Source organism: Poecilia formosa, unplaced genomic scaffold, assembly GCF_000485575.1.
Source record: "Poecilia formosa unplaced genomic scaffold, Poecilia_formosa-5.1.2 Scaffold21, whole genome shotgun sequence".
NCBI lineage: Eukaryota > Metazoa > Chordata > Actinopteri > Cyprinodontiformes > Poeciliidae > Poecilia > Poecilia formosa.
Genome location: NW_006799960.1, coordinates 3507516 through 3533265, shown reverse-complemented (window position 1 = coordinate 3533265; position 25750 = coordinate 3507516). Strand labels below are relative to the sequence as shown.

At 39.4% G+C, this 25750-nt stretch overlaps 1 protein-coding gene across 5 annotated transcripts in view; it reads right to left on the bottom strand.

The window, feature by feature from the left end:
- Nucleotides 1-1038: 1038 nt before the first annotated feature.
- atxn1a (ataxin 1a) overlaps nt 1039-25750 on the bottom strand; it is a 92727-nt gene continuing 68015 nt past the window's right edge. For 4 of the 5 annotated variants that reach the window (XM_007547768.2, XM_007547767.2, XM_016669320.1 and 1 more), the window contains 2 exons: nt 6476-8743; nt 1039-2920 (listed from right to left, as the gene is read on the bottom strand). In XM_007547768.2, coding sequence (XP_007547830.1) covers nt 2315-2920; nt 6476-8269 — 2400 coding nt within the window. In that variant the 5' untranslated portion in view covers nt 8270-8743 and the 3' untranslated portion in view covers nt 1039-2314. Of the gene's footprint in view, nt 2921-6475; nt 8744-16286; nt 16648-25750 lie in introns of those variants that run through there. The other variant, XM_016669321.1, reaches the window with a different exon arrangement.

Here is a 25750-nt window from a genome sequence, read left to right as displayed (position 1 = left end):
ACGTTACAAAATACATGGTGACCTTCAAAATGATGTGGTGTGAGTTTCTAAGCTCTTGGTTTAGCACAGAACATCACTGGGATGTTAATAAGCTGTTGTTTTGTTTTTCTGTTCACCTTTATCCCACAGCCCAAACTATGAAAACACATTCCAATACTTGTCTACTATTGTGCATGGTGCCTTGCAAAAGAATCCACATGGCTATTTTTACACATTTTGTCACATTAAAACCACACGCTGCCTTGCATTCGCGTGACAAAGTAGCGGGTAATTGTAAAGAGTGAAGTGTGGTGTGCATTTGTATTCAACACCCTCTTTGTGATGCCAAAAATAAAACCCCGTGCAAGTTTCATTTGTTAATTAAACCTGTGTAAAAATGACAGGTTTCACTCCACAAATCTGGCCTGTATGAAAGTGGCAAGAAGGAAGTCACTGTAGAAAGAAAGAAAGGTATTCAAAGTCCTTTTAAAAAAATTGCAGCAAACTATGGAGACACAGCAAACAGGTGAAAGAAGGCGCTCTCGTGAGACGGCACCAAAACATCTTTGGCCTCCTTGCAAAACGCTGTGCACATCACACTGAACATATGATTCAAACTGTGAAACATAGTGGTGGCAATATGATGCTGCAAGGATGCCTTTCTTCAGCAGGGTGAGGGAAGCTGATCAGTTTATTAGACACCGTTTGGAACAAAATACATAATCATGCTGGAAGAAAACCAGACATTTTGCACTTACGTTCCGGTAAAAATATGCTGAATATGAAAAGAAAAAAAAATTACGTCACAAATTGTTCCGATTTTTATTAGTAAAAACAACCGGGATTGATCTACTCCAACTTTACAATTAAGCACTCCTTTGTGTGGATCTATTACATGAACCCCCCAACCCCCAAAAAAGTACATTGAAGTTTGTGATTGTGATGTGACAAAATAAAAATAAAAAACTTTTGCAAGGCACCGTAAATTACTATATTTGTACTTAACGTCGTCAATACGCCACCAGTTTAATCCATGTCTGACCTAGAATTTCTTCTATACCTGTCACATTCATCCACTGCTTTATGATTCCATGGCACATCAGCTCCCTGTTGCTCTTCCAAACGCTTCTCCTCTCCAAAGTGCTGCTGCTACTTTCTACTTTTCTCCAAGTAATAAAAAAAAAAAAAAAAAATCTAAAAACATACAGTACTGTGTGAATAAAGATACAACTAAAGTCTGCTTTGCTGTAGGGTGAGTGTGACAGGTGTTTAAAGTGATTCGAAACATCCTGACCCTCTCAGAGCTCACATGCAAAAAATTTCTCTTTGTTCCTCTCACGCAGCTCTTTTAAACAGACAAAAAATACAAAGCGATTCATCAAATACAATTAGGATTGTACACAATCATCTTTTCTTAAAGCAATGCTCACCAACACAGTGTGTTTTGCACTTGTATGTATCAGGTTAGGGTATCACATTTACACACCAACAACGACCCAACGAGGGTTCAATCAAGGAATAAATGACCCCTGATTTAGTTTTTTGTTTTTTTCTGACAATCATTTAAAGCAACTATCTTGTGAGATAAAAGATGAGAGGTTAACAAAATTAAAACATTAAGATGAAAATGCTACAGATAAAAGTAAAGACTCTGCTGTCAATAAAGTAAGCAGAGTAAGTGTTGTTCCCTCTCTACTATGTGACGCACTGGCTCTACTCGGTGACCCCTGCGTGATTTGTTCTGACGCATTTATAGAAAAAAAATAGATGGACGTAAATTGTACCAAATACCAATTACTTTTGACAATTACATTCAGGATTTAGCTACAAATCCCTAATCTTTAAAATCAGCTGATGTTTTACTGCTAACTTGGCAAGTGTCGGTGGTTGACGTGTTTTTTTTTTTGTTTTTTTTTGTCCAGGCAATCTCCGTACAAGCGCCCAGGGAATGAAATTGCTGTCAAGAAAAAACCGAGAGAGCCTGCATCAGCGTGAAATTTACATATTGTGTAAAGTGTCTGTGGCTGGGCAGAGCCATCGAGCGTGGTGTCAGTGTGTCACAGAGCCACCAAAAACAAAGTTCAGTACTCCTCCCCAACCCCTCAGCATACATCATCTCATGAAAACATCACCAACAACGGCACCGATTGCTCATGTGATAATATGTAAGGTGATACGCCGTAGAGTACAGTTACCTCTACAGTACAGTATTCAAGATAGAAAACAAACAATAAAATAAACAAATGAAATATTAATGTGGGCATTCCTTTTACTGAAGAATCCTGTTTTGTTTCTTTTGTAATCCCAAATGTTTTTAACAGTCCTGCTTTCCTTTTTACTTGCCAATACTTGACCTTCCCTCAATGCTGACTTTCACGTCGTGAGGAATGAAGGAAGGTTTGGGCAAGGTCAAAGGGGGCTCCTCTTCTGATTTTTCTACTTTCCGGCCCTCGGGGGCAGACCACCTCCGCTTTCTGCTGCCCGACGGCCTACTGGAGCTGGGGTCTGTGCTCCTGGCAACCTGACCTTTGGAAACAGATCCTCTTTCCCCAAACGTGAGATCTCCATTTTCCACTCTGGGGTCTCCTCCACTCCCACTCCCGCTTTCGCCGCTCTCCCGCTGGCTGATCCCGTTCTCGCGCTCTCTGTGTCTGGAATTTCCCACACTGCAGCTCTGGGATGCTTCCGAGATGGCTCTAGGGGGTTTAAGGTGCCCGTGGCTAGAGTGAGGGACTGAAGCGTTGCTTTCTGGTTCCAGAGATTGCGTCTTCTTCAGAGAGCCGTTCTTCAGGTTTTTGAGAGTGAGTGAAATACAAACATCACCCACGGAAAGCTTTGTACAAGGCAGCTCCAGAAGCTGAGTGGTTCGGTCCGGACAACATGAAGACCATCCTTGGCCAAACACAAAGAAGGGGTACTCAAGCAACACCTCCACACTCACCTAGAGAAAGGGGCAATAAGGAAACGTTAAAGCGCTTATTCAAAACATGGATCTAAACATGCTGACACTGCATGTAAAATTTATTCAACATTGTACATTTGCATGAACAGCAAATGGCAATATTCATTCATGAAAGGATATGAGATTGTTCAGAGAATACAGGTTTACAATTGCTTTCTGGTTCTGTGCAAGATTTGTTCAGAGCATTTTTGGCAGACCTGGACTGTTTTGGTAATTATAAAGCTAAACAGACAAAGATCTCATGTGAACCACCTCAAGGCACCCGATTTATTAAATACCCTGCAAAGCCAGATTGTGGAATCACCATCTCCTACTATACATTTGCTTGTGACATAGAATTTACGAAAATGTAGAATGGAAAATCTGAATCTATCTATGGCTTTTGACCCTGAACAGGCCTACCTAAGCATCAATATGGATTATAGATGTTGATCAGTCCATCGCCAAGGCAACATAAAGACGACCACGCACAGACACTCAGACATACAGTCTGTTTAAGATTTCTAATTAAACCAAAGTGTTTTTGGAAACTGGAAAAAAAAATAGTTTACTTGAAGAGAAGCAATGCATGAACAATCTTTGTTATGATTTAGTGAACAGCCCACAGGAAGAAGGGCAGGGAGAGAAAGGAAAGACGTGATCTTGTTTTGGATTCCATCATAATTTAGATAAATGTTAAATGGTTCTGTACTTGCATAGCACCTTAGCAAGTCCATAAGACCCCAAAGCGCTTCACACTACAGTCACTCACGCATGCATTCACGTGCTGATGGTGGCAAGCTACTGGATAGTAGCCACAGCTGCCCTGAGGCAGTCTGACAGAAGCGAGGCTGACCTATATACACTACAAAACATAATATTTGAACATGACCTTGGCATGGCTTCCCATATAATCAGGAAAGTCTATATGATGGGTTTAACCTCAGAATCAATAGAAATAAAGCAGGATGTAAAATAGTGGACCAGAAGAAATGAAGAGATATTAAAACTGAAACACAAACTTACAAAGATGTTTAAGATGTTTCAATCACCCTCCCAAACACACACTGGCCAGTATTTTTCAGTCTAACTTTTTGTAGTATAGGATGAAAGCTGCTTCAAATGGTCTTAAAAAATAAACAACATGGAGGAGAAAGCTGAGTCTGCTTGGTGAGACGGTCAGATCTTGTGGGGTGCAGAATCAAAGAGGAGTTGCTGGCAAGGGGGAGGATTTTAGATGTGCGACGTGGGCTGAAGAGCCATTACAAAGATGAAATGACTTGATTGCACACTCTGAAAGTGAGTAGTAGGTATTTGTATATATGTGTGTGTGTAAGACAGAGAGAGACAGAGAGAGAGAGAGAGAAAGAAAAAGAGAGAGAGAGAGAGGGAGAGAATGAGAATAAGGAAAAAATAAGAAAAAAACCCCTAAAGGCTGTTGAAAGATCTTAGTTACAGAGAAAAAAAAAAGTTCTGCATACTTTAGCAAGCCACATTATAAGGCACACCTTGCTAGGACTGGGTGGGACCAGCTTTTGTATTCCGCTTCGATTCTTCTTTGCAAAGATTCAAAAAGGTCCCAGAAATATTCCTCAAAAACTGCTTGTGACACGGTGCACTATCAAGCTAAATGTAGCCATCAGAAGACAGGTACAGTGTTCAGATGGATGGAGACGGTTAGCAACAATCCTTAGAGCTTAAATGATGCTAAATGATGGTACAAATGGACCCCACACCGTTAAGTTAACGCCAACACGCTTAATCACACGGACTCATGTTTTCATGTTATTTAAGCCAAATTCTGACTAACATTAAAACTTTAAGGTCTCCTTAAAAGTTGTCTGAGATATTTGTCAGTTTTTGGTTTTCATTTAATTTCCCTCAACATGCTAAACCGAAGGCCCAACTCCTTTTCATTGCTCATTAAATGAAAGCTACAAAGTACTGCAAATAAGCGAAGTGGTTTAGGCAGTATTTTGTATTTTCTATGAAGATGTGCTCATTATCGAAGGATATTTTGTTGCCTGATTTACTCAATAATTTCACAAGCTGTCGCATAGATTCCAGATCTCAACTCTTTGAACTTGTGTGAAGCTCATAATAAGAACGTGTTCGCAACAAGACTGTCATCCAAGTACATTGAAGTTAATTACAGGGGGAACAGCCGAGTCCTGAGATTCATGATAATAAAGTAATTAAGGTGGGTGCAGCTCAACACTTGTCATTCAACATAATAATCACCACATATGAACAAACAGACATCTCTACTACAGGTCTTAGCATTCTTGTAGGTGAAATGGTTTACAATTCAGGGAATCTTAAATAAAGTACCGCAATGCATTTTTGACCACTTTTTGCAAAGACTTTATTTAACCAATAAGGGAAATTCTTTTTTCATCTCGCTTCAGAGTTACTGTTGATAACTTATTAACTTTGTTTAAATAATAGAAGCAGTGGGAAGCAGCCATCTGGGCTGGTTCTAAAGGCAAAATTACAGTCACTTTAACTATTAGGCTGACAATTTGACAATTTCTCTAAAAGGTGAAAAAGAAATTATCAGAACGATTAATTTCTTGAAGTTGCCTTATGTGGTCACTGATTTCAAAGGAGATGACAGTCTTTCTGTGAGGCCAACTTAATAAACAGGGGCAATAGTTACTACAGCATGTTTTTTTATATACAGTTACAACCAGAAATAATAATTTCATCAATGTCAGTTTTAATTTGGGTTTTGATTAATACCTTTTAATTGCCCTTGTTTGGAGGGAAATGATAATCTTCACAATATTCAATAATTTATTAAACTTTTTTTTTGCTCATTTTGAAATTTAGTCTAGATTTTTATTTTTATTTTTATCCACATTGAATAAAGATTTTACATGCAGGGTCAAATGTATCTACACAACTCACTGAGACGTGGTTACACTTAACTTATAATAATTAATACAATAACTTAATAATTGTAGTGGATATTTCACCACATGACAAAGTTATTACAGCTCATTTAGGCTTTACAGCTTTCCAGAAACCAGGTTTGTCTATTCAAAAATTAGTTCTATAGTTTATTTGTAATCTTTGTCAGACTAGTGAGCCATTTTCAACAAGATCACCCAAACTGTCACAAACAGAGAAAACTAAATTGGTTGTTTCACTATTATTAAAGTAAGCGGATTTTGCTTAAAAACTGGGCCATTTTCTGGAAACTCAGATGAGCCATATCAATTCTAGTATGAGTATTTAAATATCCGGTCAGAATTATGGCAAACACTTCCTGACCCATAAAATAAATGTGTTTTCTAATAATACTCTAATTTGTAGAACACGACTGTATTTCAATTTGCATGTGTACATTTTACTCAGTGTTTGGAGAATATACACAATTCAAATATGTCCACCCACATCTTAATTTCTAAAATATCTCGAAGGTATTCAGAGTGTAGTTGTTTCTGTCTACACAAACTATGGCTTAAATTTTTAATTGCTACTACTTAATAAATGGCAATGATTAATGTACAGAGATACATTTCTAGGTGTACTTCTGTTTACTTTTCTTACCTGTGTGCGATGTTCACCAACAGAGAACTGAACAACGGCAAAGTTAGGTGAGGTGTGGCTCCCTTCTATGCGCTCCACTGTGGACGAATCGATCTTCAGCTCGCTGCTAATCTCTGCACTCTGGATGAAGTCCTCTGTCTTCAGGTCCTCCACGCGTTTCAGTTCGCCGTCTGCCAGCTGGATGATAGAACCCTTGATAAAATACGGCGGGAGTGAGGGGGACACCACTGTACTTGAATGAGCTGGAGGAGTGGAAGCTGCAACTAGCCCTGGTGGAGCGGGAACAATGGGGAGATGAAGCTGGGCTTGAACCACTGCGCCTGGAGCAGCCACGTGGAACGAGCCACTTTGGGTCTCCACAGTTTCTCCTTTCGGGGCAGTGGCAGCGATGTATGTGTGTGGGAGTGTAGCAGGAAAAGGTGCAGCTTGAGTTGATGATGTGATGTGGGAGGTTACAGGCTCTAGTGTGGGGACCCCACCTCCGCTAACTGGGATGATGACTGGTTGGGTGCCTGGAATGAGCAAGTGTTGCTGTAGGCCGGTGTGGTAGCTGCTCCCACTGCCCCCTGTAATGTAACCAATAAGAGGTTGCTGTGGGTAGATGCTTGTCGAAGGGAGTCCCATTGACAGTGGCTCTGAAGCATTGTGGGTGGTCTGGATAACAGTCTGGGGCGGCAGTGTGCCGACAGCAGCTTTCAGACTGTCTGCACTTAGTGGAGGTGGAAATGTGAAAGAGCAGGTGGTGTTGGATGATGAGGGTGGGCGACTGACAGGCTTACCCATGCTGCCTTTCTCCAGGTGTGTGGGCGTGGAAGCTGTCAGTTTCTCAGGGCTGGCTCTGGGTGGTACCAACTGGTGGTCCCCATGGCTATTGGGTATTAACATGACAGAGGTTCTTAACCCTAGGTGATCATGAGTAGAGTAGTCTGACGGCAAAACCAAATGACGAGCCTCAAAGGAAGACAAGGAGGACCTGTCCTCCCTTGATTTACCTCCCGACTTTAAGAGGCCAGGTTCTGGTGGGGGTCCAAATCTCCTACCCCTCTCCAGCTCCCCGTTATGGAGCTCTCTGTGTCTGGTTCCTTCCTCCTTTCTGCTGTAGCCATCTGTATATTTCCCCAATGATTGGTGGTGATGCATGGACTGGGACGGTAGGTGAGTGCCTCCTTGGTGGTGAGGTGATGACACAGTCCTTGGCGACGTTGACATTTGAATATGATGGGGAAAAGGGTCCGTAGAAGGAGGAGGCATGGAGGTGCGTCCCGAGGACGCTCGATGCTGTTCCTGTTTGGTGACCAGCGTCTGAGCAGGTGACGTCTCTGTGTACGATGGTCTCTGTGTGGCTGAAGAGGAGGAGAGGGGGGGAGGCGGAGGAGGTGGGAGTATCTGAGGAGAAATGTAGCTTGTATATGGAGTAGTGTACGATGAAGCGATGAACTGCATATTGGGAGGCAGTTGTGTATAATGGACTGTTCCTCCAATCGTAGATTGAGATAGGGGGGATGTGTACACTGTGGGGAGAGATGATACTAGCCTCAAAGAGGAAGAGGAGGTGGAAGAGTCTGATAAGGTGGAGGGGGATTTATACTGGGGCCCATCAGTTTTGTTGGAGCTATGATGTGCACTAATATTGCTTTCATTTCCACCAGCTGCACTAACATAGCAGGCCGTGTTCTCTGGTCTGTCATGAACAGGTTGTATAGCCGGAGAGCGACTTTCAGGCGGTAATGTACTTGATGTGCCCCTCTTTTTGGGGGGCAGACATTCATTGCTGCGTTCCTGGTTGGACTTCATGCTGATTTCACTTCACGTCGTTGAACTCGCAACTGTACTTGCTGTATTCTTTCTTTAAAATTGATCCAATACGATTCCCTTTCTTGTTTTGAACTTTCACTCCGACTGTCCTCGTCACTTTTCTTCAATCCTTTCTTTTTGCTTTTAATGCTTAATTCCTTTTTCAGGTCAATTGCAAATAAACCTTTAAAAACCTTCCTCCATTTTACTCCAAACAGCTGACAAACATTGTGTTTCAGTAAAATTAGGATCAGAAATGGAGATAATAGGAGGTTGGTTAATGGGAGGAGTGGGGCGGCCCGATCTGTCCAGGAATCTTCAGTGGCCGAGGGCTGAGCCCAGTCTGGTATGAGAGAGCGTCACAACGTTACACCTGCTGCTGCTGCTGCAGAGGATGATGGGGGGCCGAGTACGTTGTACTTCATGTGGAATCATCTCCCTCCAAAAGAAAGTCTTCCCACACAGAGCGAAAGCCTGTAGAAGAGAAAAACTTAACTGTTGAAACAGTAAATGGAAGAGGCAAGAAACATAAACATAGGTTATAGAAATATGAGGTCATCCCTGTTGCAAAAAGCTAAAAGAAGAGGCCCTACACAAAACATTTTTATTGGTGGGCAACTATGAAGCAGAGACTCAGTACATTGCAAGGCAATGTGGGCATTGGCCAATTATAAAACTAATCTTGTCGATGTTCCTTACATCTACAGATATTTAGATGCACCACGTGTTTGAGAATAACTAAAATTTTACCTTTTGTATGTAAGTTCACATAAAAAAGGTTGAAAACACATACTGTTTTCAATGATAGAAAACGGTATTTCTATTTGTGAAATGTCAGAATATTCTCAGAATGACTTTTGCTTAAATATTTTATAACCTTTTCGAAATTCAGAAGTTTACAAACGCTAAGATCAGTATGCCTTTAAATAATTTGAAAAAGCCCTAGTGACATGTCGTGACACTCTGACATTCTGACGGGTTTTCACAACATTTGGGTTTATTTGAGCCATGCCTGTGCACGAAATCTAAGGTGACAACTCGAGAAGAAATCAGTCAACATATCAGCAAGAGAGTTGTGAGCCACTTCAATTCTCTTTCCAAACCAATTTTCATAGACTAAAGGTGCCAAATAATTATATGCAAGTATAAACAGTGTGGGAATGCATCATATTTTTTTAGGAAGGGCAAGGAGACGAGTTCAGTGTCTGTGAGATGAACGTGCTTTGGTGAGGCACACTTATATCAACCCCAGAACAAAAGCAAGAGACCTTGTGAAGATGCTGGCTGAAGAGAACAGAAGCTCACCATTCCGACACTTGGATCAAAATGGGCTAAAAGCCTTTTTATGGAAATTTCATTAATCAAAGAATGAGAATCTGTTTCAATAATAAGAGAAAGATTAATCTTTGTCTTTAAGTTTCTTTATTCGAGGGCAAAAGCGTTCGAAGACCCGTCTCACTGAACGCAGTCAGGAGAAGAGCTCTGAATGACACACATCACATGGTTATATCGTCACCAAGGCAAAGACCCACGGAAAGTCTGATCTTATCTCTACTGCCAGATGGACAGAAGACAATCCTTACCCCTACCTCATGAACTACCCCTCACTTTTGGGAGGGAAATGTTTTATGGCAGGGAAGAGAGTCGATAAGGATTTCAGGAGAAACTTCTAATTCTTCTTTGTCAGTTACTCATGACTTCAGGTCAAACAGGGGTACAAACAACATTCCACACATGTCAGTCCTTTAAGACAATTTCCAGGTTAAGCATTTTACCCAAGACGTCTTCATGTCTCTTATACTATCACAGCTGTGGAAACATCTAACATTATGTGGAAACTTCTTCAATGGAAAAGCACATCTTGCAGAAATACAAAAACACAGCAGATATAGTCAGTAAATAAATCGTAAAACAAAAAGTATCATCAGTTCCATCAAAGATGAAATAAGGCTAAAAATGAAATTTTCTATCACAGCCCAAAGAGGAAAAGGTCATTTCCTCTAAAGTCAACATAAAAAGCTAGTTTGCAAATGCTTGCCAGCATAAACACTTTGTTGCTGGAGACAAGTTCTGTGGTCTACTGAAACTAAGACTGAGGTTTTTGGTCATAATAACTATTGTTACATTTGGCAGGGAAAGAAGGAAACTTGCAAGCCTAAGAACACCATTACAATTATGAAGTACAGGTGTGGCAGCATGATGTTCTACGTGTGTTTTGCTGCAGGAGGGACTGGTGCATTGTATTGAATCTCTTTCAATATTTAGCTTTTAGGAAATAGAGTTAACTTTGGTAGCACTATTTGATCTAAAACAGGAAAACATTAGTTGAAACTTTAGTTCACAAAAAGAAGAGAATATAATGTCAGATATAAAATTTATATGTGATAAAAGTATATCATCCAAAAAATCCTGTTAGCAAAAGTCTTTGGTAGATAAAGTGTAAAAAATTAAAACAATAAACCCAGAACACTCTGCTGTGTGCAGAAATGTGTTCGCCATGTAATAGTAAATATATTTGTGTGATGTGTGCCATCTGTTAACTATGACTCCCTACTGCTAAAGAACAGCTTGGTGTGAACTTATAAATAATGTATCGGTACTTCAATAATGCACTCTTATAAATACACTCTCGCTCATACATAACCAGGCACATCACGGCGGTGCATGCAAGTGGTGACCCCTGGTCGTATTAATTATGTTCACTCTCTTTTCTTCAGTCATAGACCAACTAAACTTACAGGCATTTTAGTGCCATAAGAATAATAGGTGCCATGCATATTTTCTTGCAAAAAAAATCACATGGTAAATTGTTTATTGCAGCACACGCCATGAATGTATATCAAACACACAGCTTAGGAGCGCAAGCATTTCTCTGTTTTATCAGTTCAACTGGTTTCTGGTGTGACTGCACCTTGCACTACTAGGAAAGTGAATAGACAGTCTTAAGTAATATTGTGTAAAACAAAGCATTTATGGTGGGGTACATACAAATTGTTGCTAAACTAATGATACTGTATTATATCTTGTGAAAGCAAAGACTGAACACCATTTTAAATAAATGCAGTGATGAGTTAAAATAATAACGATCTAACACTCATTTATTAACAACTATTAACAGTATGATAATTAGAGTGAAATACAGTTCAGATTATTATCTTTCTAAGATAAAAAGTTTTTTTTTTTTTTGGTCTGCCTTATCAAGAAAACATGGTGAGCCTGTACATCTATTCAAAGTCTCTTAACATAGAAATGAAACACTTGATGTCTGACTTCCATATCTAGAGGGTAATGGAAATATCCAGACCCTTCCATGGATACTTATTTCATTATTTAATTCTATTTCTAACCCTTAATAGAATGACATAAAAGAAGGTTAAAGGAGTCATAATTCTTATCATAGGGCAAATTTTAGAAATAATTTTGTCTGGATAACGTTTTGTTTATCTTCACACATCACATTCACTATTTTTCTGCTATCCAGGCAGTTGCAGGCTGTTTGTCTGCCAGGTTTTCATCACACTTTGCACTTGTTCTCGGAGGTAATGGTATTTCTCCTTCACCAAGAAAACACAATTGGTATAAATTCTTAAGATTAAATGCCTAAAAACGGTTGCTAAATAATTTATTTAAGCCTGATTAAATTTTTTGTTAGATTATACCACATGCATTGAGCTAGTGTATTTATCTTAAGTGTGCACGCATAGGTTTCCTCTACAGGACAACAAACTTCTGGCCTCGAAAGCAGATTTTCTGTATTTTAAGAACTGTTACAGTTAAATTTTACAACCCAGAGTTGAACAGTGGAGTAAACACACATGCACATTCATTCGTACAAGTGTAAGAGTAGCCAACACGCATATACACACACACAGAAAGATAGACTTTGTTTTATATAGATACACTCACACTATCAGAATTTCTGTTCAGTCAGGTAGCCATGACTCAAAGGTGTGTTGAATGGTGCCAGTTGATAGGTGATGTTTAAATGCTGAGGTGTACTTTCCTTTGACTTGCCTTTGTCAGTCCACCTCCACCCCACTCTCCTGCCTCAGCCTGCCCACATCTTCAGCAATATAATTTTGCTCTCAATTATCATTTTTTCATCTAATAGTTTGATGTTCTCATTTCTCTCTTCTTATTGTATTTGCTTCTTTCCTCCCAGCATCTGTTAGGTATTATTACTCGGTTTCACTCTGGGTTGATATGCTTTCGCGAGTAAAAATAAAATAAGAAAAAACAAAAACAAAAAAAAAAAAAACTGTCCCCGACAAGCTGATGCTTTCTAATTAAAAGTCAAATAAGTTTGCATGCATCAGATGAGAGATTTTTCTGACGTCATAGAAGCAGCAAGTGCAGATTTATTTACACTGCAGTTTGTGAGACATGTACCGTGTTTTTCTTTGCTAAGCAAAAAAGACTGGTCAACACATACATGCAAACCTCTTGGTAAAATAAAATAAATAATATATAACGTGGATGATTTAAACAACTGCATAACAAAACAATATAAAATCATAAAAAATTTTGAAATTATAAGCATTCGAAGCTTGAAAGAAAATATTTGCTCTTGTCTTATCAAACAAAAGTCAATGAAATATCATTTCCCTTAATCCATTCTTCAGTAAAACTGTTTTAAGGTCCAGACCAACTCGACACTGTATGAAAAAGTAACCCTTCAAGTTAAATCTTGAATTACCTATGATAATAACCACAAAAGCTATTTTACTAGCAACAACCAGGACTGATAATAGGCTGAACTACTGCCTCTTAAATAACAAAATATAGGCTAAAAAGTTCTCAAAAGAAACACATGATGCAACACCATGTATCAAGAACTGATGAGAAAGTAAATGAGATACATCTGTCTCGAAAAGGATATGAATTAATTTATTTGCTTCAGGACTCCAGTCAACAATGGTCCAGCCATTATCCACCAATGATAAAGTGTGGAACAGTGATCAAGGGTGGGCAGCCTACCAAAATGACTTTAAAAGAATGTAGACAACTAATGCAAAAGGTCACAAAAAAACCCAGAACATTGGCGAAAGCTGTCATTATTTCCTCCAACAATAACAAAGAGGTTAAGCAAAGATGTCAGCCGTGTTAGACCTCACATGAAAAAAAATAAAATAAAATAAAAATAACACTATTGACCAAAAGAAACTAGGATAGCATTTCAGAGAAAAAAAATCATATTGGAAGTCAAGCATGGTAGAAGTTTTAGGGTCTGGAGTTTCTAGACCAGAACAACTAGCCCTCAATTTTGCCCTCCACTAAAAATTCCTGAAAAAATCATTTCCAGTAATCATTTGTAACCTTAAGCTCAAACCTCCAGTTGAATTTATACAGCTGGACAATTATCTAAAGCACAGAAGCAAATACTTCTCTGATATATTTGTCTGATATTAAAATCAGTTTGATGAGCTGATAGATTTGTGATACATTTGAAAGTTGCAGGGAAGCAAAAATGAAAGAAATCTGTAAGGGGAAACAATATTTTAAATTACTGTAGCCGTACAGCATCGGAAATTTACATCAAGACTCTTCATATAACCCTGAGTATGCAGCTCTACATTCTACAAATGTCTACATGCAGTTGAAAATAACAAAACCTTTGCATGGTTAAAAATAAGCAACCGAAACATATTAGTGACGCTAGTGATTGGAAGTGTTGATACATGTAGAGAAAAACAAAAGGAAATACCACACCTACGACTGTTGAGCAGAGACAGCAGTGAGTAAAATAAGGAACCATCTCATGATGGTAAAAAAAAAAAAGAGAGAGCGAGCTGAGCAGTGGAAAGCTGAAGGTGCATGGAAAGCAGAGAAAGCTTCAGCTCAGCTGACCTACATTGCAAAACGAGAGAGTACTTCTGCAGTGAAACTGACACTTAAACACAGATTCGCTGAAAAGCCAAGTCACCTGCAAGTCGCTGATCTTGCAGTGTGTGTGAGGCTGTGCATTAATGTGCAGATATCATATGACGCGTAACCCAAGCTGAATGCCCTCCATGTGCTTCGGACTCTCGTACTCGCACTCACAAACACAGGGATCAACTTTACAAAATCTCGTGAGAGTGTGCGCTCTGGGAAGCTTGTGGCAAATTAAAAGCCTGCATGCAATTGTGTTTACTGTGGTAAGTGACATAAACACATATTAGTCTGGGGTAAAAAAAAAAAAAAAATGTAAGGGGATTTCCAGTGTCTTGCCAAAGTATTCATACCCCTTAGACTCTCTTTTGTTTTGTCACATTACCACAAATTTCTGTGATTTTCAAACCGATTGCCTTCAGAAGTCAATAAGTAAATATAATACGGTGTAAAGTGTAAAGTAATCTAAGTATAAATCCAGCTGTTCTGTGAAGACATAAAAGGTTTAGTTACTGAACCAACAGATCATGAAGACCAAGGAACATATCAGATAGGTCAAGGAGAAATCGTAGCTGAGTTACGTTGCAAAACAATATTCTCAAAAACATTGATCAGCACTGATCAATCCATCATCCATTATTATAAAGAGTGTGGATCAGTGGTAAACCAACTAACACATGGCTGTTTTTCTAAACTGAAACAGGGGAAAGGAGAGCATTTTTCATAAAATCAGCAAAGAGGTCCATGATAACTCAATAACCACAAGTAATGTGGAAACAAGACAAACAGCTGGAAAAAGGAGATTGGCTAAATGAAATGCAGGTTGAACTTTACCCAGAACACAATATCCTCACAGTGAAACATGGTAAATGGGAGCATCAAGCTGGTCAAAGCCGATGAAACAGATTGAGCTACCTGGAAGCGCACCTGTCAGAGACTGTAAGGGACTTGAGACTGGTTCACCTTGACCCCCAACAATGAACTCACAAAGGAATTGTCAAAAAAATATCCATGTGCTAGAATGGTCCAGTTAAAGCCCAGCCACAAATCCAATTGGAAATGTGTGGCGAGACTTGATTGATATTCATAGCTACTCTTTCCAATCTGACTGAGCTATTTTATAAAGAACAACAAGCTGGAAGAAACAGAGCAAAACTTGTCAATGCTACGATTACCTTTGTATAGCACAATATGTTGACATTGACAGGATAACTCGTTTTTACACTTGCTTTTATCCAACATGTAGCAATTTCATGTAAAACTTATCCATAAATGGAAGCATAAGGCACCGTAGATTACAGCCTACATATATGTGAATCTGACGCTGCATGTGCATGACTGCCCAGTCATAATCATAATCACTATCAAACGGATAAGTTCAACGTGATGTGTTATCTCACAGCTAAATATAGTTCAGCCACAGAGTACAGTGTTGCTGCAAGCTAACACTTCGCTCTCTCTCAACTTCTGCTTTTTTCATCTACACCTCCTTTTTGTCTGTAGATTTTCATTAGTGGAGGTGTGGAGTTGCATCACTGAGAGCCTGCAAATTACAAACAGACTGTGAACTTTGACATGGCTGACACTTTACTCACTGTCATTCTGCTGCTGACCACACTCACCTACACACATAGAGGACATACGTAAAAATATCGAGAGTAATGGGAGTTCAGCTGTAGACTTGACAGATGAAGCTGGCAAAGGAGATGAAGGAGCAGCTGACGGAAAGAGCAGTCAGAGAGAGAAAGCGAGTTCTAAAACGAGAGATGAGGATAAATGGGTGACTGTGAGAAAAAGGGAGAGTAAGTTTCAGAAAACAAACTCTTGGGCAGTGTTGCATGACTTGCACTTTCTCACCCCTCAGCAGCCCCGAGGTTGGCTGGGTGAACAGAGAGGGTGAAGGGGTAGTAGAGCAGTAGCAGGGAGGAAAAAAAAAAGCTTTTGGACAGCAGACAAAGGAGCAAAGACAAAAAACAACCCCTATCAGAAGAAAAAACTAGGGCAGATGCAGTATGCATTTACACATGACACACAGTGATAAAAGAGCTCCAGCATTCAGGTCTCACGCACCCACATTATGACTCTCTGCTGTCCCATGCATGCTCTTCATTCACAGCCAGCGCAAAACTGAGAGAAGTCTACTTACCAGGGGAGCAGGAATAGCCCACTTCTGCAGCATGCTTTCTCTCCCCCTCTCATTCTTTTGCTCCCTTGACTCCAGTCCTCTCCTGCTTTGCTGTGTCCTTTGCAAAGCAAAGCAACCAAAAATCTTTCCCTGCCTCCCTCCACCCCTCCCTCTTCAAGCGGAAAATCCTAAGTAGACCCAGGGCACTTGTGCCACAAACTGCACTTGGTTTTTCTCACCCCTCGAAACGCACCGCAGACACTCATGCTCAGCCGGCAGCCCTCTCCTAAATCTCAACAGCGAGGCAGGAAGCTCCCCTCACATCCACTGACATGCAGGTGATCACACACACACACACGTACACACACACACACACACGCATGCACGCACGCACAAGCTCGCACACATACCAATTGGTAGCACACAGTTGCGCACACCCACAGGGAGGGAGTCCCGCATGCAGAGCTCCAACGTGTATTATGCAAGAGGTTGAATGCGAGCCAGTGCTCTCACACAGTCACACACACACACACACACACACACACACACACACACACACACACACACACACACACACTCTTATATGGGCCCCTCCTACCATTTGCTCGTCCAACTTCATCAGGTATTCATTCAAAAAACACACACGAGCCAGCTGGCTGAACGCCCAGAGACCGCTTACAAGCAGAGAAAGAGAACACGAGAGGGAGTGGGAGGGTGTTACAGTGAGAAGGGCAGAGCGAGGGACTGTGGGGGAGATAAAGGGGTGAGGGAGGGAGTGAGGGAGGAGAGGAGATTACAGAGACAGAAACAGAGAGGACATGAAAGTCTGCATGAAGTGTAAAAAAAAAAACAAAAAAACAAATGTGTCATTATCTAAGGCTGCAACTGTGAAGTGTTTTTATTTAATAATATTATTGTTACCCCCTTGACAAACTTGGAGACATTTTGATTCTTTGGAAAACAATACAACGCATCTTCGCAATATCCGTGCCTAATTCAAAGAAAGCACCAGCAGACGACATTTACAAACTCAAATAAATGCACTCATGATTTATCACGAATGGGAGAAAATTATATGAAACTCAGGAATGAGCAAAATCGCTTTTCTCCTGTTGCTGCTGCTAAAGTCAGCTCTACAGCCACTTTCAATGTGACTGTAATACCAGCTTTTGGCCACTAGATGGCATGCCTCGTTGCAAGTATGCAGCAATCTATTTCTGCTTTTTAGCTGACCTAGTTAAAAGACAATTGAGGAATAAATATAGATGAAATATGTTCCTCAGAGCTAAGAGATGTTGGATCCATACAGAAGGAATGATCCAGCATGCACTCACACACATATAAACAACCAAATGCACCAAGATGAAATGATTCCCTTAAGGACTAGTGGGGTCCAAACAAGCACTAATATGACATCCTGTTTGTGTTGGTTGGTCTTCCTGTTGGAATGATATCAGTCTGTGTTCAACTCTACGTTTTCATGGTGGGTTTAACTGAACAAAAACTGGAAATTTGTTTTACGCTCATTTAAAAGAGCGTAAAACAAAGAGCTATTACAGTTTTACAATGATCAACTACTAAAGCAAAAACATGAGCAATGCAATATTTACTTCTTTAACACTGTAACTAAAAAAGCAGTGCTGTTTAAAATGTAGCTTCATGATCGAGGTAAATTCCTACAAACAGAACTGTGACACATTTGCATGTTAAATTTTCTTACAAGACCCTCCTTTTCAGAAGAGTCTTTTTTCCTATTCCCCATTCATTTCTATGTGATTTTAAGCATAAATACAACATTTTATTATTAATATTTTATAACACTGTCAGACTTTAAATACTGAGCCTGTAAAAAGCAAAAGGCTGGATAGAAGGACAGACAGACGGAACAAAACCAGACAATTAAATCAAATTCTTTGATCCATAGATGCAGCCAGAAAAAATATCCAAGTGTTAAAGAAACTGTTATTAAATGTGCATAATTTGCTTTATTAAATCCTACTTTGGTTACAGTTTTCTAATATTTTGGCATTATAGAAAGTAACAAGCTAAATGTGTGTGACATAGCACACCAGAAAAAACTTAAAAATTGACAAAATTAAAGTTATAGAATAATTATAATTTTAAGAACAAGGAAAAGAGTAAAACCTGAACCACCAGCCACTGAGCTGCTTCATTCTGTAAATGAATAGAGTACAGCAACACATGTCTGCTGCCTTTCCAGGCATTTATTTATATATTTATCAGAAATCATTTGCAAGGTTTGGTTTTTAGTCTCCCGGTACATGGAAACACTTTGAAGGGTTCGATAATGTTATTTGTATGTTTACAACCAGCTTTTAAACAAGAGTGACATTAAATCAGTCATTAATAATTATCTTTACAAATGTGAGCTGAACTCACATGGAGATCATTGAAGTTTACTTACAGCTGTCATTCTAGGTAAAGCTGTATTTGTTGCTTGTTTGTTTGTTTGTTTGTTTGCTTGTTTGTTTGTTTGTTTTTTCACCCCAAAACTTCTGACATGAGATGACGTAAGATCTAATGCAGAACTGGAATATGAACAAAAGACAAACATTTTAGTACAGCTTTAATTTAGTCAAACATGAAAACGACCATGGTAAAAAATATTCTCAAAGCAGCAAAAATTCCTCTTTGGACACAGTTTCCATAGAGTTATATTGCACTGAATCCAGTTCACTACAGTAAAATGACTCAATCTCCTGAACATTCTTAGACACTGTTTGCTATTTTGGCTCCTATATTTTTGTGCACAAATACCTAACGTGCACCAATGAATCTATGTGGAAATAACTAGAGCAACTGTTAAGTTTGCTTGAAAAATCAACACGGCACACAGCATTTCTGTCTCAGTCTTGTTCCTTACTGCAGAGCAGAATACAGTCTCAGTCACAGCCAGTCACTAAGGAAACTGATGAAAAGCTTCTATATATACACACCCGTATACATATCACAGACTCCTCTGCTGCCTCTGCTCTCTCTCTCTCTCTCTCTCTCTTTCTCACACACATACACACAATCTTGACTCTCTCTGTCTCCCACGCAAACTTCACACACGCTGTGATTATGACAACAGCAACCCTCGCCTTCCTACACACTCTTAACCAATCTACTCCCCCCCCACCCTCTCCTCCTCTCCGTTGCTGTCGGTGAAAGTCTCAGCTCTCTTGTTTTCCACGTCTTTCCATCTGTCTCTCTGTGCATGTGTGACTGTGTGTGTGTAATCAGAAGCTTGTAAAACAGCAGGTGTAGAGCCATCTATTGGTCACAGACCAAACACACGGGTACACAGAAGCTTTTTGTAAAGCGGCTGTCTTTTGTAGTTTATGCACGTACATTAAAACTAAACATGAACTAAAAACTTTGTGTCTTCTGAGCCATATTAACATGCACAACAAGCACTCTGCCTCAGTCACCCCTTGATCTCCATCTCCCTCAGAAACCATCCGTGTTAACTCGTGTGCTATATTTTAGCCGGAGCCACGGCCCATTCACAAAACCACTAATCCACACACTGTTAGATCTGTCAGAGTCACACACACAAAGAAGCGTGAATGTATGTCTGTAGGATTAGGGAGGGCCTGCAATGGATGGACAAATCACTGCTAACTCCTCTTCTAATCCTTCTAAGTACACACAAGCACAAATGCACACGAGTAGCAGGGCAAACATGGATTCTTCTGTGAACATGCACACGCGCGAACTTGAACTCTCATTCATGTTTTTTCTTCTTCAGCAGGCATGTATTTGCACACACACACACACACACACACACCCATCACACAAAAACAAACAGATGAAAAAAAACAAAAAAAACATCCAGACCCAGGCAGCAGGACATACGGGTATAAAACACCCAGACAAAAAATTTCAGAGACAATACATAATCCTGCTTAAGGAATGTGGGTTGATGTACTGAAGTGAACAAGAGAAAAGTGTGTGAAGGGAAGAGACTGAAGGGACAAAAGACGGTACAGATTAGAGAAAGAGAGAAAAAATTACCGAGAAATGTAATTAGCTCATTCTACCCAGAGAATTACAGCTTTTTCAATTCACAAAACATTCTGCTGTAATTATTAAAATGTCAGCCGTTTCAAAAGAAAATGCAGATCATTTTTTGAAACTGAGCTCAAATTAAAAAAAAATAGTAACATTTCAAAGTGATACGATTTATTTGTGCAAGTTAAAAAGCAGTGAATCACTTCTGAGCCTGAAGCAGCTTTTAGACAGACTGGATGGATGAATTTCTAGTTTTCTTTTAGGGTTGATCTGCTGATTCTCATTCAGCTGACTCTGATTTATCTTTTGTAAGGACTATAAGACATAAAAGACAAAAAAGTCCAGAGGGCTATTTGATAGAGGCTGTCATTTGGAAACCAAATGAAAATTAGGAAATTACAAGATTATCTGAGTTTTTGCCACAAAATAAAGAAAAACTAATGTCCCCAATCTTCATCAGAAATATTTTTAAACTTCAAAAAGTGAATCATGCTGTTTATTGATGAGTTTGTCAAGTAAAAAGGGTGTGTGTTTTTTAATTTTACTGGACTTAATGCACAGGGAAAATGAATTTGGGAGATAAAAGTGAATAAAACGTATGTATAAAGCCCTGATGTACATGTCCTATTAGACATGTCCTGTAATCTCTCAAACTGTCGTTAAAACTTATTTAAGTTTTCTTAAGGTTTTTTAAAGTTCTTATTTGTACTCTGGCTTCTATTTCACTTATTTTAAGTAAATTTCTACCATGACAACAAATCGTATTTGAGAATAGAAAAAAAGTCTGACACCTAAAAAAAAACCTGAGGTCAACAGCTGAAGAGTGATCTTGAGCTCAGGCGGGCCAACATGTTTTGGACGTGTATAATATAAATCTGTTGCATGAAGTTTACAACTTGGAGGCATGATATACTACAAACAAACGCCACTGCTTTAAAATTCACAAAGATCTTCTACAAAAATGTTGCACCATTGACCCGATATCAACATCCCCTGTTCCCATGACATGCCACGCAGACTCCCAGTCTACACTGATAAAAATACAAACAACCTCGCATGCAAAATGTTTGTAGGGGCTAGAACGCCAGGATTGTTGGACCCATTTTCTGTTTAATTCAGTTAATAATTACTTAACCACGTAGACCTCATTATAGACTGTGTCAAGATCATTACACTTATATAACAGCAGATTGAGTCTTTTCCCTCTCTAAGCGTTCTGGTGGTCAGTAGAGCTTGCTGGATGTATTCTATCTTCCAGAGGTAACCCGGCTCAGATGATGAGTCAGATCATTTCAGAACCGAATCGGTTTGCAGACAGGTTGACAGGTGTGAGATGGGTGACTCTGGAGGTTTGCGAGGAGCACAGTACTAAACATAACAGCTCAGGTGACAAATTTTAACACAGACACACTGCCGCACACTAAAGCTGCTGGTATAGCTTGTCATCATGTACACTGTTTATTTTTTTTCCTTTTCTGACAGAAGGACGGAACAAGAGCACACATTGCTTTTGCAGCCATCCGTGTCTAATGCAAGCATACGCCATTTGCTTAAGATGAACTCCACAGCAAGTAACAGAGATGGGCAGACAAACTGGCAGTAAGTGGCATGAACAGGCATGGCAGCATGTATTGTTTGGATGAAGGAGAGCTGAGTGACTTCTCAGCACGTGTCCTTGAGTGTGAATAACGTTCTCTACGTTTTCAAAGTCACATTGACAAAAGCAGAAGACAGGCAGAACATGTTTGTTCAAGCACTCAGCTCTCAAAAAGCACAGCCAGCAGTCGTCAACATCGGCAAGGTACATATTACTTTAAGGCCAACTCTAGAGAGCATGCAACCATCATCCAAGCAAATTTCAAACTCCGCACAACAGCCACACACGATACAGAACAAAATGCTGCATGATGAACACAACTCAAACTCATGGACGTGGTACATGTGTGTTGTTGCTTTTTTTTTAAGCTGACCAGCTCTCTCAGTTCAGGTAGAAAGAAGAAGGGATTTCTCCAAAACATAGCTTTTGCAAAGAAAAACAGAAATAATTTATTCCAAACTGGAACTATATCAATCTGCGTTGGGCATTCCAAAATTAGATTTTTGCACAAAGTAGTTGATCTCTAATGGCGCAATGAAGCATTCAGGCTTGCAGGCGCACTGCAAATGTCAGATTTGATAGATTACATCCCCCGTTCCTACCTTCAGAGTTTATCTGTTAAACTAGTCAATATGTCCACATTTTTCCCCTTAATTTTCAAATTAGAGATACGTCTGTCTGGCTCAGAAAACAGGATCTAATAAAAATAATCAGGAGCATATCCTTCTCCAGGAGTTTTTCATAATAAATGCAACCAATAAAACATAAATGACAGATCATCATTGTGAATGATACGCATGCAACTAAACATATAATGGAACACAACTAAATAATGAAATATCCAGTGAGGATGTAAAACAATCAAAAATCTACCACCTCAGAAAGAAGAAGAGCATTTTCATGGAAAAGTGTTAAAAACGGGTTTTTTTATCGTCCCTCAAATTAGGACTAAATTCTACAACCAGAAGCTTGCACGTTGGAGAGAATGTGAAATGGTTTGTTTTAAACATATCATGTATTATGGAAATGTCAGAAAGGGTCACAGACACAGATGACTGCTGATTGTCAAACAACTTTACCTGAAAGACAACATTAAGACATTAACAATTTGTCCAAGAGCTAAAAACAAACTAGACTCAGCAGCACCTGTTCTGCAAACATGGAGCCAAAATTTCAACAAATGTCTATGATGATACTCCAAACTCAATCCAATTCACATAGATTAAATGCATTTCTACTAAATACTAAGGAAATGCATGTGAACATCTAAATCAGAATGACCAGTGAGCTCTACTGCTGTCCACTGTTTTAGACATTGAGGTGAAAGAGAAGGAAAAAAAGAGGTGAGAAGTGTACAGAAAAGAGGACAGAGGGGTAGAATCAGGATAAAGTCACAAGTAAATTAAGCCAATGATGATGTCATTGTGTAGTAGCAAGAAAGAGACAGACAGCCTAAAGAAAGACAGACAGGAGAGGTCTATTAGCTAATACAACTCATGCAGACAGCCTCCTGCTGCTTAGGATATTGATTCGAGGATATTGTGCTGAATGCTGTGTGAGTGAGTGATGGTTAAACCCTGGCTTTGGGCCTCAAGGCATAATATAGTACTACTCCCTCTTTGCACAAGGCACTTGGTCTTTCTCCCGTTAGTGTGTGTGTGTGGGTGTGCGCGTGCGTGTGTTTGTGTGTGTATTTATTCACATGTATGGAATTTATTGAGAGAGACAAGGAGACATAAAGAACGTTGAAGTGTTTGTTGTTTGAACAGTTATACAATATAAAAACGGCATGGTAAAATGATCATTTTGATGAGAAAATGTACAGATTGCGGTTCAGCACAAACAAGCAAACATGATGACCTCTTAAGTGAAAAAAAAAAAAAGTAGGGTTGTGTTGCGTGTGTTTCAAGAGGACAGCATAATGGAATGCTTCAGTTCAAGATTTGCCAGCAGCACTTTTCCCATACGCCTTGGAGCCAAGACTTCCCCCGGCTGGCCAAGGATACTACTAACTCTCTTTCTCTCTCTCTCAAAGGCACTTCTTACTGTTTGAGCGGCAGGAGAAAAAAAAGCAGCTTGAAGTGTGAAGAACAGTCTTGCTCACTTAAAGGAGCACAGTCAAAGTGAAAAATAATAAAATTAGAACCAAAAAAAAAAAAGGTAATATATTTTTGTGGCAGCAGAGCTTCTTCTTACGCCATTGGAAAGCGTGTGAAAGGACTGTAAGAAAAATGCACTTGTGGGTTGCGTACCGCGACTGAGTATGTAAGTTGCACCATGAAAATTCTGCAAAATGTTCTCTGTCAATGGCAAACAGCTTTTGGTGGTGGTAGTGTGATGGTGTGGGATCCAATCTTCCAGTCATCAACGGAGGTCATGTCAAAGCAGATCGATGTCAACATGAGACTCTGTGACCAGCAGCAATCCCTTTTGGCCACTCTTAGGAACCAGGATGTCATTTGTCACACCTACCCAGAGGGGTTTATCAAAGAATTTCTCCAGAATGTGGATGTAAGGTCTGTTATTAATTTTGATCTCAGCCTCATTGGTCACTTGCAGGATCAGCTTGGATGTGCTATTCTTGTCAGAGCGACCAATACAATCACAATGGCTAACTTTACACAATGGATGGGATGCTATCCCACATCAGTGTTTGGCCAAATTGACGGATAGAATGAGGTGGTTGTGATGGCATAAAAGTTTTCTGCGCAATGCTCAGCCCTTGTTTGTTAAATGTGTACATTCGTGAATTGCTAACATGTTTTGTTTTTTTCTAAGACAGCATCGAACAAGAGTTAATAGCATAGCTATGAGAGAAGGAATTTTGCAAGTTTTTTATGGGTGTAGCCCACATAATAAACTGTGCTGCTCAACCCGCCGATGCATTGTCCTCATAAACGTTGCAACATTTTGAGAAAATAATAGGCTGACATACAAGAAACTAGATACAGAAGAAGCACAATGGAACAGAAACCAAACCATTCTTTTAACTAACTTTTCAGGAATGAGTTGGCCGGAAAAAAAATGTCTTTTCAACATTAAAAGCGCCGGATCAAATGAGCAACCATTAGAACGAATGATTGTTCCATAACTTTGAGACTCTCTTTTATGAAAGTCTAACCTGGACAAAATAATAACCACGAATCCTAAAGTTATGGCTCCCAGTTGTCTCTTTGGATTGCCAAAATTTATTGTTAACTTGATTTTGGAAAGATTTCTAGTCATTGTAAGTGATTACCCACAGAGTTGGAAAAACTATTTCTATTGCACAAAACAAACAGCGCAGAATGTTTTCCATGATAACTTTATGTTGAATTTCCACTGAAAGCAACTAACAAAGCAGCTTTTCAAGTGTTAAGTATGAAAATAAACAAAAAAATAATAATACAGAAAATCAAATTAATGTAAAGCTCCTCTTTCAGAAGGAAAATCTGGAGCAGTTGACATCATTTTCTGAAAATCTATTGAATTTTTGTATTCACAAAAATATTAAATAATAAAGCAAAGAAATAGATCATTTCAAAAGTTATAAAAATATGTGTTTTTTTTTTAACTAAACTTAACTAAAATAGCTGTTTAAGTTGATTTTCATGACTCACTTGAAAAAAGCATGGGTTCATATCCTTGACCTCACATGTGCTCAGCTGAAACGTCTGTTAGATAATCGCCAGCAGCTCCAAAGCTGCTACACTCTGCAACTGACCCTGCAATCTTAAGTCTCAGCGGAGACAAGGAGTGAGAATGTCTTCCCTTGAGATTAGCATTTCTTCAAAAATAATAAATGTAAGCAGTTCAAATGCAGAATTCATAGTACTTTGTGGATTCCCAGGTATTTTGAGAATAAAACTGTCTCTATAGTTAGCGTTTCATG